Source organism: Sus scrofa, chromosome 17, assembly GCF_054392235.1.
Source record: "Sus scrofa isolate SSC_HxYL_T2T_F1_AM1 chromosome 17, Sscrofa_HxYL_maternal_Yorkshire_Landrace_v2.0, whole genome shotgun sequence".
Lineage (NCBI taxonomy): Eukaryota > Metazoa > Chordata > Mammalia > Artiodactyla > Suidae > Sus > Sus scrofa.
This window is the reverse complement of record NC_139399.1, coordinates 69,801,857-69,811,924: the sequence shown is the minus strand read 5'-3', so window position 1 is coordinate 69,811,924 and position 10,068 is coordinate 69,801,857. Positions and strand designations below refer to the sequence as shown.

The window sequence follows — 10,068 nt, the reverse complement described above, 5'->3', positions numbered from 1 at the left end:
GAGCTCTGAGCGGCGTCGGGGCAGCAGCCGGCCTCGAGCTGGCTGGCTCGGCAGGCGGGGCTGGCGCTGGGCCGCCGCCAGCCCCCGCCCCGCGGGCCCTCGCACAAGCCCCCCATTCAACGGGGCCCACCTGGGAGGGCGGGGGCGTCCGCGCTCCCTGCCGAGCCGGCCCGGCGCCGCTCGCTGCCAGAGGACGCAGCCCAGGGGGAGCTTTCTGGCCAGGCTCTGAGTTAAAATTAACCCGGGACTGGTGAGCTTCACAGAGCCGCCTTTCAGCGAAAAGGAAAGAAAGAGGTTCTTTTCTCCGTGGCTCCTCCGCGGGTGTGGGGCCGGAGAAAACCACGTCGAGGTCTCCTCTGCAGAAGCGCAGTCTGGTCCTGCCCGTGGGTGGGTGAGCGTACGCCCCTCCCAGGGTCTTCCGAGGGACCCAGGCCGCCCGAGGCCCAGGGAGACCCCCGGAGAGGGTGAACGCGCCTGTGCCAGCGCCAGACAGGACCCAGGCTCCCGCTCCCCGGCCCTCACCCCAAACTGTAACTGGACTGAGTGGTCCGTGCCCAAGGCCAGCCCCGGCAAAGACCACCCTCTCCCAAGCACCCACTGCCCTGAGAGCAAAGCGGTGGCCTTGGCAGAGATGAGCAAGCGCCACCGGGATCCCGGGGCCCCCGTCAGAGCGTTGACCAGCTCTGAGGCTGCTGGGGCCTCTCGCACAAGCCTGGGCAGCTCTGCCTCAGCCTGGGAGGGCGAGGGACACTCCAACGCCCAGGTCACCTCCAGAGCCCCCTGGATGCTCAGAATCCCAGCCTCGCCCCAGGCATCCGAAGCTTTAGGGTCCCTGGGAAACGCCGTCTGAGGAGGCGCTTCATGCCTGTAGGTGGGAACCCAGGGTTTCTGAGTGGATGGGAGTCAACCCGGGAGGGGGCGTGCGGGGAAGCAGATGGACTCAATAAGAACCTCCTGGAGTTCCCACTGTGGCTCAGGGGAAACAAACCCGGCTGGTATCCATGGGGACTGGGGTTTGATCCCCGGCCTCGCTCAGTGGGTTAAGGATCCGGCATTGCTGGGAGCTGTGGTGTAGGTCGCACACGTGATTTCTATCTGGCGTTGCTGTGGCTGTGGGTGGCTCCAATTGGACCCCTAGCCTGGGAGCTTCCATGGGCCACACCTGTGGCCCTAAAAGAAGAACCTCCCTTCCTTGCTGGGCACTGGGCTGCCCCTCAGGCCTGGCCGCAGCCTCCAGCGGGCGGGTGAAGTCTATGGGGAAGGGCCGAGGGCAAAGGTCTTACCCTCCAGCCGGGTCGGGGTCATCCTAGAACATCCTCGGAGAGGAGGGTGGGGCTGGGGAGCAAGCCACCCCGCCCCATCCCCACCGCTACTGCCCAGCTGTGTCCCCGGCACTCAGAAGCCGGGCGTGGCCGGAGGGGTCCTGCTCGACTAGACTCAGGGGAGGACTAGTGGCCTTCAGCTCAGCCTCAGGGGAGTGACCTGGTCCCTGGACTCCCACTCTCCCCCACCAGCTACTCCCAGTGCCGGCCCTTCCCTCCCAGCTGCTGCCGGGAAAGGCCCTCCCCCTGGAGAGCAGCCCCTGCCTTGCAGCCCAAAGAGCCAGCGTGGCCTGGGCCGGGGCCCCGGCTGGTCTCCCACCCAGCCGTTCTGGGCGTCACTCTCCTCCAAGTCTGGGGGTCCCCAGGTCCCCACTGCTGGCCCAGAGCCCCTCCCTCAGGGTTGCTGCAAGGGTCTGCTTCTTACTCCGGCTCCCCGCTTCTCCACCCGAACCGGAGCCCCATAAAGGTCTGGAGAGGACACCGCCCACTGGGGCCACTGGACTTGCTGGGGAGACTCAATGTTGGACCCCACCCCTCCCCCAGTGCTGTCACTGAGCCAGACCCGAGCTCAGGCGCCTGGGGTCCCACTCCCAGCCAGCCAGGTGGGGGAGGTGAGCTGCGGCCAAGGGCAGGGACCCCTCCCCCGCCAGCACTGGTGGAAGGGAACGCAGGGGCTCTCCTTCCCCAGGGATGTCCCGTCCCCCTCCCACAGGACAGGCGCTAACCCTCAGGGTTCGGGGCGGGTCCCAGCCCCCAGCCCCCTGCCCAGACACCAGGGGAGCCTCGACGGCACCCCCGCTGGTGTAGATGTAGAACGGCCAGCATCAGGAAGTGCCCCAACACGCAAAGTCAAGTGAGTTTATTCAGAAAAGGCCTGGGCACCAGACTAAGAAAATGAGCCCCCGCCGCCACCCCCTGACTCTCAAGGGCCAGTTTACAGAGATGAGGCCAACGACGGCCGGGAGGAAGGAGATGCGAGGAGGCGGGGCCGAGGTAAGGGTTCTGCAGTCCTTGGCCTTCTTCGAGGGTGGGGTCTGTCCTCCCGGCAGCTGTAGTGTCCACTGCAGTGACCACTGACCACGAGGGCGAGGCCAGCAGAGCTGGGCACTGAGAACAGCCAGCGACGTGGCCCAGGCCTGAGGCCCAAGCAGCCAGCATCCCATCCCTTAAGGCGTCCCGGGTTCACCGCAAGGCTCCGTCCCTGAGGCCTCCGCCCTCCTGTCCACCAGCTTCTCCTCGGCGGGTTCCCCCTTCTCCTCGGTGGGTTCCCCCTGCCCGAGAGGTTCTCCCTGCCCCTCAGCGGGTTCCCCCTGCCCCACGGGTTCTCCCTGCCCCTCAGAGGGTTCCCCCTGCCCCACGGCGGGTTCCCCCTTCTCCTTGGTGGGTTCCCCCTGCCCCACGGGTTCTTCCTGCCCCTTGGCGGGTTCCCCCTGCCCTGCAGGTTCCCCCTTCTCCTCAGCGGGTTCCCTCTGCTCCCCCTTGGGTTCCCCCTCCGCCTCAGCGGGTTCCCTCTGCTCCCCCTCGGGTTCTCCCTCCCCCGCGGGTTCCCCCTGGCCCTCTGTGGGTTCCCCCTGCTCCCCCACGGGTTCTCCCTCCCCTGCGGTCTCCGCAGCAGCGGCTGGGCTCCGAGGGGCACCCTGCTCTGGCTCTGCCTGGCCGTCTGCTTCCTCCTTGATCTCACTCTGGCCCTCCTTGGCCTCTGGGCACCCTGACGGGGCAGGGGGCCGGGTGGCAGCCACCCCGGCGCCATCCCTGGCACCCTGGTCCACCTTCCTTCGCTTCCTCACCTCATCGGCCACCTTGGTCCCGGGGGGCTGGGGGCAGGGCTGCGCGGCCTCCCCCGGGGCCCGGCTGCCCGCCTCCGGGGGCCCATCGCCGAGGCCGCCCTGGCTGAGGGCGCAGCCTTCCAGGTTCAGAGCGATCTTCTCCACCTCGAGGGCGCTCGGGCCCGGCTCCCCCGGCGCCCGCTCCCGCAGGCTCGCCTCCAGCTTCCTCTTCTTGCTCTCCTTGGGGTTTGGAGACGCGGGCCCCTGCTCCCCACCCGCCTCATCGCCCGGGTCCCTCTCCAAGGCGTCCGCCTCCTGGGGCTCCGGGCTGGGCGGCGGGGGACCCTCGAGCTCGCGGTCCCCCTCCTCGCCCCTCCCTGGCCCGCAGGTCTGCCCTGGGGCGCTGGCCTCGAGGACGGGGTCCTGAGGGCCCTTCTCCCGCTTGGCGGCCCACCGTGGGCCGGTCCGGGGCGAGCAGGGCGGAGAGCAGGGCCTGAACTTCTGCAGCTTCTCCAGCGGCGCCCAGACGAACCTGCAGCGGGGCCGGAAGTGCTCCCAGGCGAAGTACAGCAGCTCGCGGCGCTGGTGCCGGCAGCGCACGGTGAACACGAAGTAGTCCAGGGCGCTCTGCCGCACGCCCGGCAGCTCCCGGCGCACCAGCGTCTCCTCCAGGAAGAAGCGGGTCAGGGGCACCTGGAAGTGCTCCAGGCCCAGCTCACCCAGAGACTTGAGCATGCGCGTGATGCGGAGGTTGTTGTGGCTGTGCCTGGTGGGGCACAGAGGGGCGCTGGCGGGGTGCGCTCAGCCCACGACCCCCCACCCCCGCCCCAAGAGCCCGAAGTCCACCTGCAGAGACGCTGGGGCCGCGGGTCTGGTTCTGGCCCAGCCTCGCCCACCCTTCAGGGCCCCGCCCCAGTTCCCAGGAAGACGCTGCGGGTGTAGGCCGTGCGGGGGAGGGACTGTGAACACGGCTTCCAGCAGGACGACTGCCTCCTTGGTCCCATGGACCAGCCCCTGCCACAGCAGGAGGGGGCCCCAGCACAGGGGCCTTAGCTCCGACTGGGTATGAGGCTTGGGGACACTGGGACAGAGGGCCAGTGGCAACCTGACCCATGCCCACACGGGCAGGAGGACACAGCCCAGAAGCCAGCAGCAGCCTCCAGAGCCATATTCTTCAGTTCCGCCCCGCAAGCAAGGAGGGTGCCTAGAGCCTCCGGCAAGCGCCCAAGCAGGCCGCCTCCCCACCTAGGCTGCGGGGGTGCGGGCCCGGGCGGGAGGGGCGGCCTCACCAGTTGAGGTTCTGGAAGCGTTTCTGGTAGTTCTGCGCTCGGCACACCCGGCCTGTCTTCCGGTCCTTGAGCTGGATCCCGTAGAAGCCCAGCATGAGCTCGTAGGCCCGGACCAAGCGCTCCTTGACCTCCGGGGAGCTTTTAAAGGCCTGGGGGACACCCCGAGGACAGCGGAGAGCTCAGCGGTCAGCACCTCCCTCTGGCCCCATTCGCCCCGCCCCCTAGGCTGTCAGGGCAGGTTCTGGGGCCCAGGGACGCCGCGCTGCCCCAGGCACCGTCAGCTCGGTGCCCTCGCTTCGCTCCTTCTCATGCTCCTCAGCTCCTGGAGCCCCTCCTGGGCGCCCCCGACCTCCAGGCACCCCCGATCAGCCCAAACCAGGGCTGACCCCTGCAAAGCCCCGTTACTCTGACTCCGCTTGTGGCCCCTGCCCTGGACCCCTGGATGTGAGCAACCCTTGCAACTGGATTTCTCTGGAAGACTGCAAGGAGCACTGGGGGCCAGAGGTGAGGCCTACCTGGGAGGGAAGATAATTACACTGGGGGGGGGGTCCTCCAGAGGCTGCACTTCAGGCAGCTCCTGAAGGGGCACGCAAACACCTGAGGGCGGCAGTGACCCTCCCCGGGCGGCGGCCTCCCGCCTTCAGAGCTCACCTCGACTTCTTGGAGTGTCAGGGGCTTGGCGTGCCAGTTCACCCCTGGCTCCCGCAGAGGAAACAGCCTGCGACAGAAGAGACGGCACAGACCCCATCAGTGGCAGACGTGGGCCCTCAACCCCTCGGCTCGTGCATGCTGTGGGCTTAGGGGAGCCCATAGAGCCAGGGGGTGAGGGCGGAAGAGCTCCAAGGAGGTGCCCGGGACGAGCACCCAGGTCAGGTGCACCTAGCGGGGTCCCAGCGGGTGCGCAGCAGCAAAGGTGAGGCTTGCAGGGTGAGGCCCCACGTTCCTTTTTATTCTCACCTTCTTTTCCTCCCACCATCCATGCTGCGAAGTTACCACCCTGCGAGACCCTGTGCCCCAGGGAGGCCCCCTGCGAGCTGGTCCTCAAGGACTTTGAGGGGGGCACCGTCCTAACGACCCCGCCCTTGGGGCAGAGCGGCCTCCTGCACCGATGCCACACCCGGGCCGCCAGCAAGCCAGCTGGCCTGGGGCTCTTTCCACTCCCCAAGGCCGCTTTCACTCCCAGCAGCCGAGGCGATTACACCCGAAGAGCCCAGAGTGCGCGGCCCGCGGCGCCTAGCCGGGACGCCGAGGCCAGTGCGCCTGCGCAGGAAGCTCCGCGCCGGGAGAGGCGGGGCCGGCTGGGGCCTGGGCGGGGCCCGGAGCGCCTCCCCCGAGCCCCGCCCCGCAGCCCCGCCCCGCCGGCCGCGCCCACTCACCACTGGATGTAGGTGTGATTGTCCTCCAGCAGGTCGTAGTCCTCCTTCCAGTTCTTAAGAAGGTCCTCAATGAAACAGCCTGCGAGGCGCGCGGGGACGGAACAAGTCAGCGGGGCTGCGGCCACGCCCCGGCCCCTCTCTCGGGCATCTACCCCAAGCCCTGGGGCTTCGCAGCTTGGGTTGCGCACACGCCAAACTCGCGCCTTCTCCAAGGCAGTCTGCAGAGTCGGCCCTTGTTGCCGACTGAGGGCAGAGCCGACTGAGGGCAGAGCCGGGCGGGCAGGCACGCTGGGTGCTCTGGGCGGGAGGGTGCGGGAGGCCCCACTGGATAAGGACAAGTGTCCCTGACCTGCACCTGTCTCTGGGGGGCGGGGGACTAGCTGCACCCCTAAACCGCAGCCTGCGGGCCAGAACTCTGCCCTCCAACAGAACCTGCAACCTGGTCTCCCATAGGGCAGCCTGTGTTCCTGCAAAGGACCGGGGGGGATATTTGAGGCCGTGTGGCGCTGTGGCGGGAAAGCAGCCATGGAACATGTAAAGTGACCCGACATGGGTGTTCCCGTAAAACCTCACTTACAGAATTCGAATTTCAAATGATCTTCACAAATCACAAGATGCTATCATAATTCAAAATTTCCCCAACCACTTAAATCCCTAAAAACTGTTCTTTCCTGTTAGTTCCCTATGTGGCTTTCCAACTACGGCGGGAGGCGAGTCATTCTCTGTGCCAGGGACCGTGGGGCCTGCAAAGCCACTGCTATTCACTCCTGGCCCTCCAGGGCACATTGGCCACTGGGTCCAGGCCAAGGGTTGGGGCCCCGATGGCCCCTCGGGAGCTTCCAGAGGGAGCTGTGGGGCGATCTGAAAGTCACATGTCCAGACAGGTCCCATGGCCCCAGGTGGAGTGGAGGGGCCCCCCCGGAGGGAGCTGCTGGCAGCCAGGCAGGAACACACCGTTGGGCAGGAAGGCCATCTCGTTTTTGTAGAAACTCAGGTTTGGCATGTCACCATTGCCATCTGGCTCTACCAAGTCCTGAGGAGCCAGAGAGAAGCGACAGTCAGGACAGTCAGAAACATGCTGTCTCCCAGGGCTCCTCACATGAAAGCCTTTCTGGGGGTTCAGGGAGGGTGTCCGCTCTGGGCCCTCGAACCTCCGGATATCCTGAAGCCTGCCGAAGACCCCGGGTGCCCAGGCCGGGCCCCGCCTCCACACTTAGGGGACAGCAGCCACCTCCAACTACCAGTACACACCCCCCTCCTCTAGGGGTGGGAGGTCCCCTTCCTCTTCACCCCAAAGACAGCCCAGGGGTGCGTGAGACCACTGGGTGCACAGGACGGGAGCTGAGGGTGATGCTGGCCTCCTGAGGAGGAGCTGCCAGCTGGCGCCGTTGCAAGTTGTAAAGGTCAGGGCCAAGGTGGGAGTTAGGAGGCCCTGCCGTCACCCTGAGATCAGGGAAGGAGCAGCAGGTCCAGGTGGGGCTTCCGGCAGGACATGGGCATTGCCTGAGAAGAGGGGCTGACGGGACATTACCCGGGAGGAGGATGTAGGCCTGGGGGCGGCAGAGGGCAAGGGCGCAGCAGGCAGCCACGTACCGGGTAGTGGTGCCGGTACCGGCGCGTGTCCCGCGCCGCTCGCCAGTTTCGAGACCCGGTCACCTTGACCTGGGGAGAGAGACTGGATGAGACCCTCCCCACTCCTGGAGGCAGCCCCCATCCTGCTGAGGGAGGCAAGGACCTGGGCCAGCTGTCAGCAAAGCCACAGGGGGCCAGACTAGCTGGAGAGGAGGCTGGCCCCCTGCTGCCCACCCCAGCCCTCAGGACCCACGGGCCATCGTGCATTCTTGGGGTACAACCTCTAACTCCAGCTTCACTTCCTCCTCCCACGTTCGCTGGCTCCCCTACTGGCAATCACACCCCAGGACCTCCCTCTGGGAAGCCCACCTTCCCTAGCACGTCCTCCTTGCGCCATACTAAGTTGTCATCACCAGGCTGTGTCCCTAAGGGCAGTGGCCTTGCCACCTAGAGCCCCAGGAGGGGCTCCAGATGTTTCCCATTGGGGGGGGGGGTTCCTCAGCCAGGTGCCAGTTTGGCCAATGCACAGTGCATGACACCAAAACTCCGCAGCAGCGGCCCCCACTCCCGTCTCGGCCAGTTTCCAGTTCTCCGCCTCCCTGGAGCCAGTCAGGCTTGTCCCTGGGTTGGCTCAAGAGAATGGGTCCTGACCAGACCCCGGCCATACACGTAGCTCGGAGCAGGGCCAGCCCCACGGGCCCTGCACAGCACCAGGCACCAAGGAGCTGCATCAGGACCCAGCGTGGGGCGGTGGGGGGAGAGGAGGGAGTTGGGACTTGGGGAAGGGACAGAGGCCACAGCGGGAGGGAGACAGGGAAGAAAGAGGCCAGAAGCTCCTTTAGGAACACGGAGTGTGGGACTACCGGCTCCTCAGCTACTGGCCACGCCCGGTGGGCATCCGCTGGGCAAAGAGCCAGATTCCTGCCCTCTGACTCCAGGCTGTGACCCGACCACTGCCCAGCCTACCTTCCCGAGGATCTCGGGCCTGCCTGAACCACTGCGCATGTGCCGAGGCCACTGGCCTTCCCGGCCAGCCCTGAGCCCTTGGACGTCCCTCTTGGTGGTCACGCCAAGACCCAAGACCCAGAGAGAAAGCCGAGAGCCAGGGCTCTCGTCTGCTACAGAGAGCGAGCATCCGTCCCGGGGCCACGGGCTGGAACTCGAAGCCCCTTAGACATGGTGCCAAGTCACCCTCATCCCAAAGCGAGTGGTGCACATGGTGACAGCGCTCACTCTGGCCCTCCCTGTCACCTGGAGCCCCAGCTGGAGCAATGGCACCCCCTCCAGGAACGTGCCACCCAGTGAGCGCAAGTAACCACGGGTAATGACGGGTAACCACAGTTAGTTATGACAAGTAACCAGGGGTGACAGAAGTAAATGCTGGTAGGGACAAGTGACCAGCGGTCCGGTGGTGACCGCAAATAACCAGTGGGCACAGCCGAGCGCCCTGGCTCAGGGCCACGTAAACAGATCCTCCAAGGCCACCTCCAAGACGTGAGGCCAGCCCAGCCAGGGTGGGTGGGTGCTGCACGGGCAGAGTCAGCCGGGATGGGGCAGACTGGGGGCTGGTGGCCTGGGCGATGCTGGAGCCGAGGCAGTGGGGGAGGGGGAGGTGCTCCCTGAGCTGCGCCAGGGTGGGGGCAGGGAGCAGCAGGAGAGAGAGGCTGGGGAGCAGTGGGGGTGGCGGGGCTGAGGGCCGGGATCTACTACTCAGAGGACAGGGCCAAGGGCCGGAGGGTGCGATGTGGCAGGGAGAGGAGTCAGGGATGCGCCCCGGCCATCCCCTGAGGAAGTGTCATCATGCAGATCTGGTCCTGGGGGCACGGTCCGGGGGTGGCCCTGGATCCCGGCAGGGTGCCCTGGTGGGGGACCGCACGCGGGAGAGCGGGTGGGGGGCCCATCTCAGGGCGTCGTGGGGATCACGGCCAGGGACGGGGCAGTAGCTGGCGATGCAGTGCCAGGCCCGGAGCCGGGTCTCCGAGGGGTGCCCTGGCACCCCGCCCCGGGGGTACGGCCTTCCCGGAGCAGGGCCTGCTTCCCTGCTTCACCGCGGCCTGCCCAGGGGCGCGGGGTCCCCAGCGCGCGGGGGCGGCACCTGGGGCATGCAGAACCGCAGGGTCTCCTCGGCCTCGGCCCTCGCGGTCCCCGGAGCTCTGGCCTCGCCGCCCTCATCGGCCCTGGAAAACGGGCCCTCGCCGTCCTCCTCCTCGTCGTCCTCCCAGGTCGAGTCGCAGTCCGGGTCCTCCATGCTCCGGCGGCGGCGGCGGCGGCGGGACCCGCTCTGGCGGAAGCGAAAGTGAAAGAGGGAGGAAGCGCGGGGGCGGGCCGGGGGCGGGCCGGGGGCGGGCCCGGGGCTGCGGCCTCCCACCGCCCCGCCGGGGGGACGCCGGCCCCAGGATGCCCCCGGAAGGCTGTCCCCCCCGGGATGCCAGGCCCCTCCGAGAATTTCCCTTTGCCGAGAAAGGCCTTCCGGAGATGCTCGCCCTCCCGCCGGATGCTCCCCGAGCTTCCCCCAGAATAGCCCTGTCCCCTGGGAGAGTGCCCCCCACAAGGCCAGCAAGCTGCAGACCCCTCTTCCTTTCCCCCCAGCCCGGAAGGTTCCCTGGGGGACGCCTCTCCGCCCCAAGATCCCCACCCTGGAGACTTCTGCCCCCCCCCCCCCAGATTCCAGAACCATCGCCTGGAAGAACACAACCCCCCAAGATCTCTCCCCAGAGAACCCCCAGCACACCCCTTCCCCCAG

At 67.4% G+C, this 10,068-nt stretch overlaps 1 protein-coding gene across 1 annotated transcript; it reads right to left on the bottom strand.

Annotated features, from left to right (window-relative positions):
* Positions 1-2,166: 2,166 nt before the first annotated feature.
* On the bottom strand, positions 2,167-9,598 carry OGFR (opioid growth factor receptor). The gene is made up of 7 exons (XM_021078228.2): positions 9,421-9,598; positions 7,347-7,415; positions 6,708-6,786; positions 5,754-5,832; positions 5,029-5,095; positions 4,378-4,526; positions 2,167-3,854 (listed from the first exon to the last, which is right to left on the bottom strand). The coding sequence occupies exons 1-7, from the start codon at positions 9,571-9,573 to the stop codon at positions 2,489-2,491; spliced, it is 1,962 nt and encodes a 653-aa protein (XP_020933887.2). The 5' UTR covers positions 9,574-9,598; the 3' UTR covers positions 2,167-2,488.
* Positions 9,599-10,068: the final 470 nt, after the last annotated feature.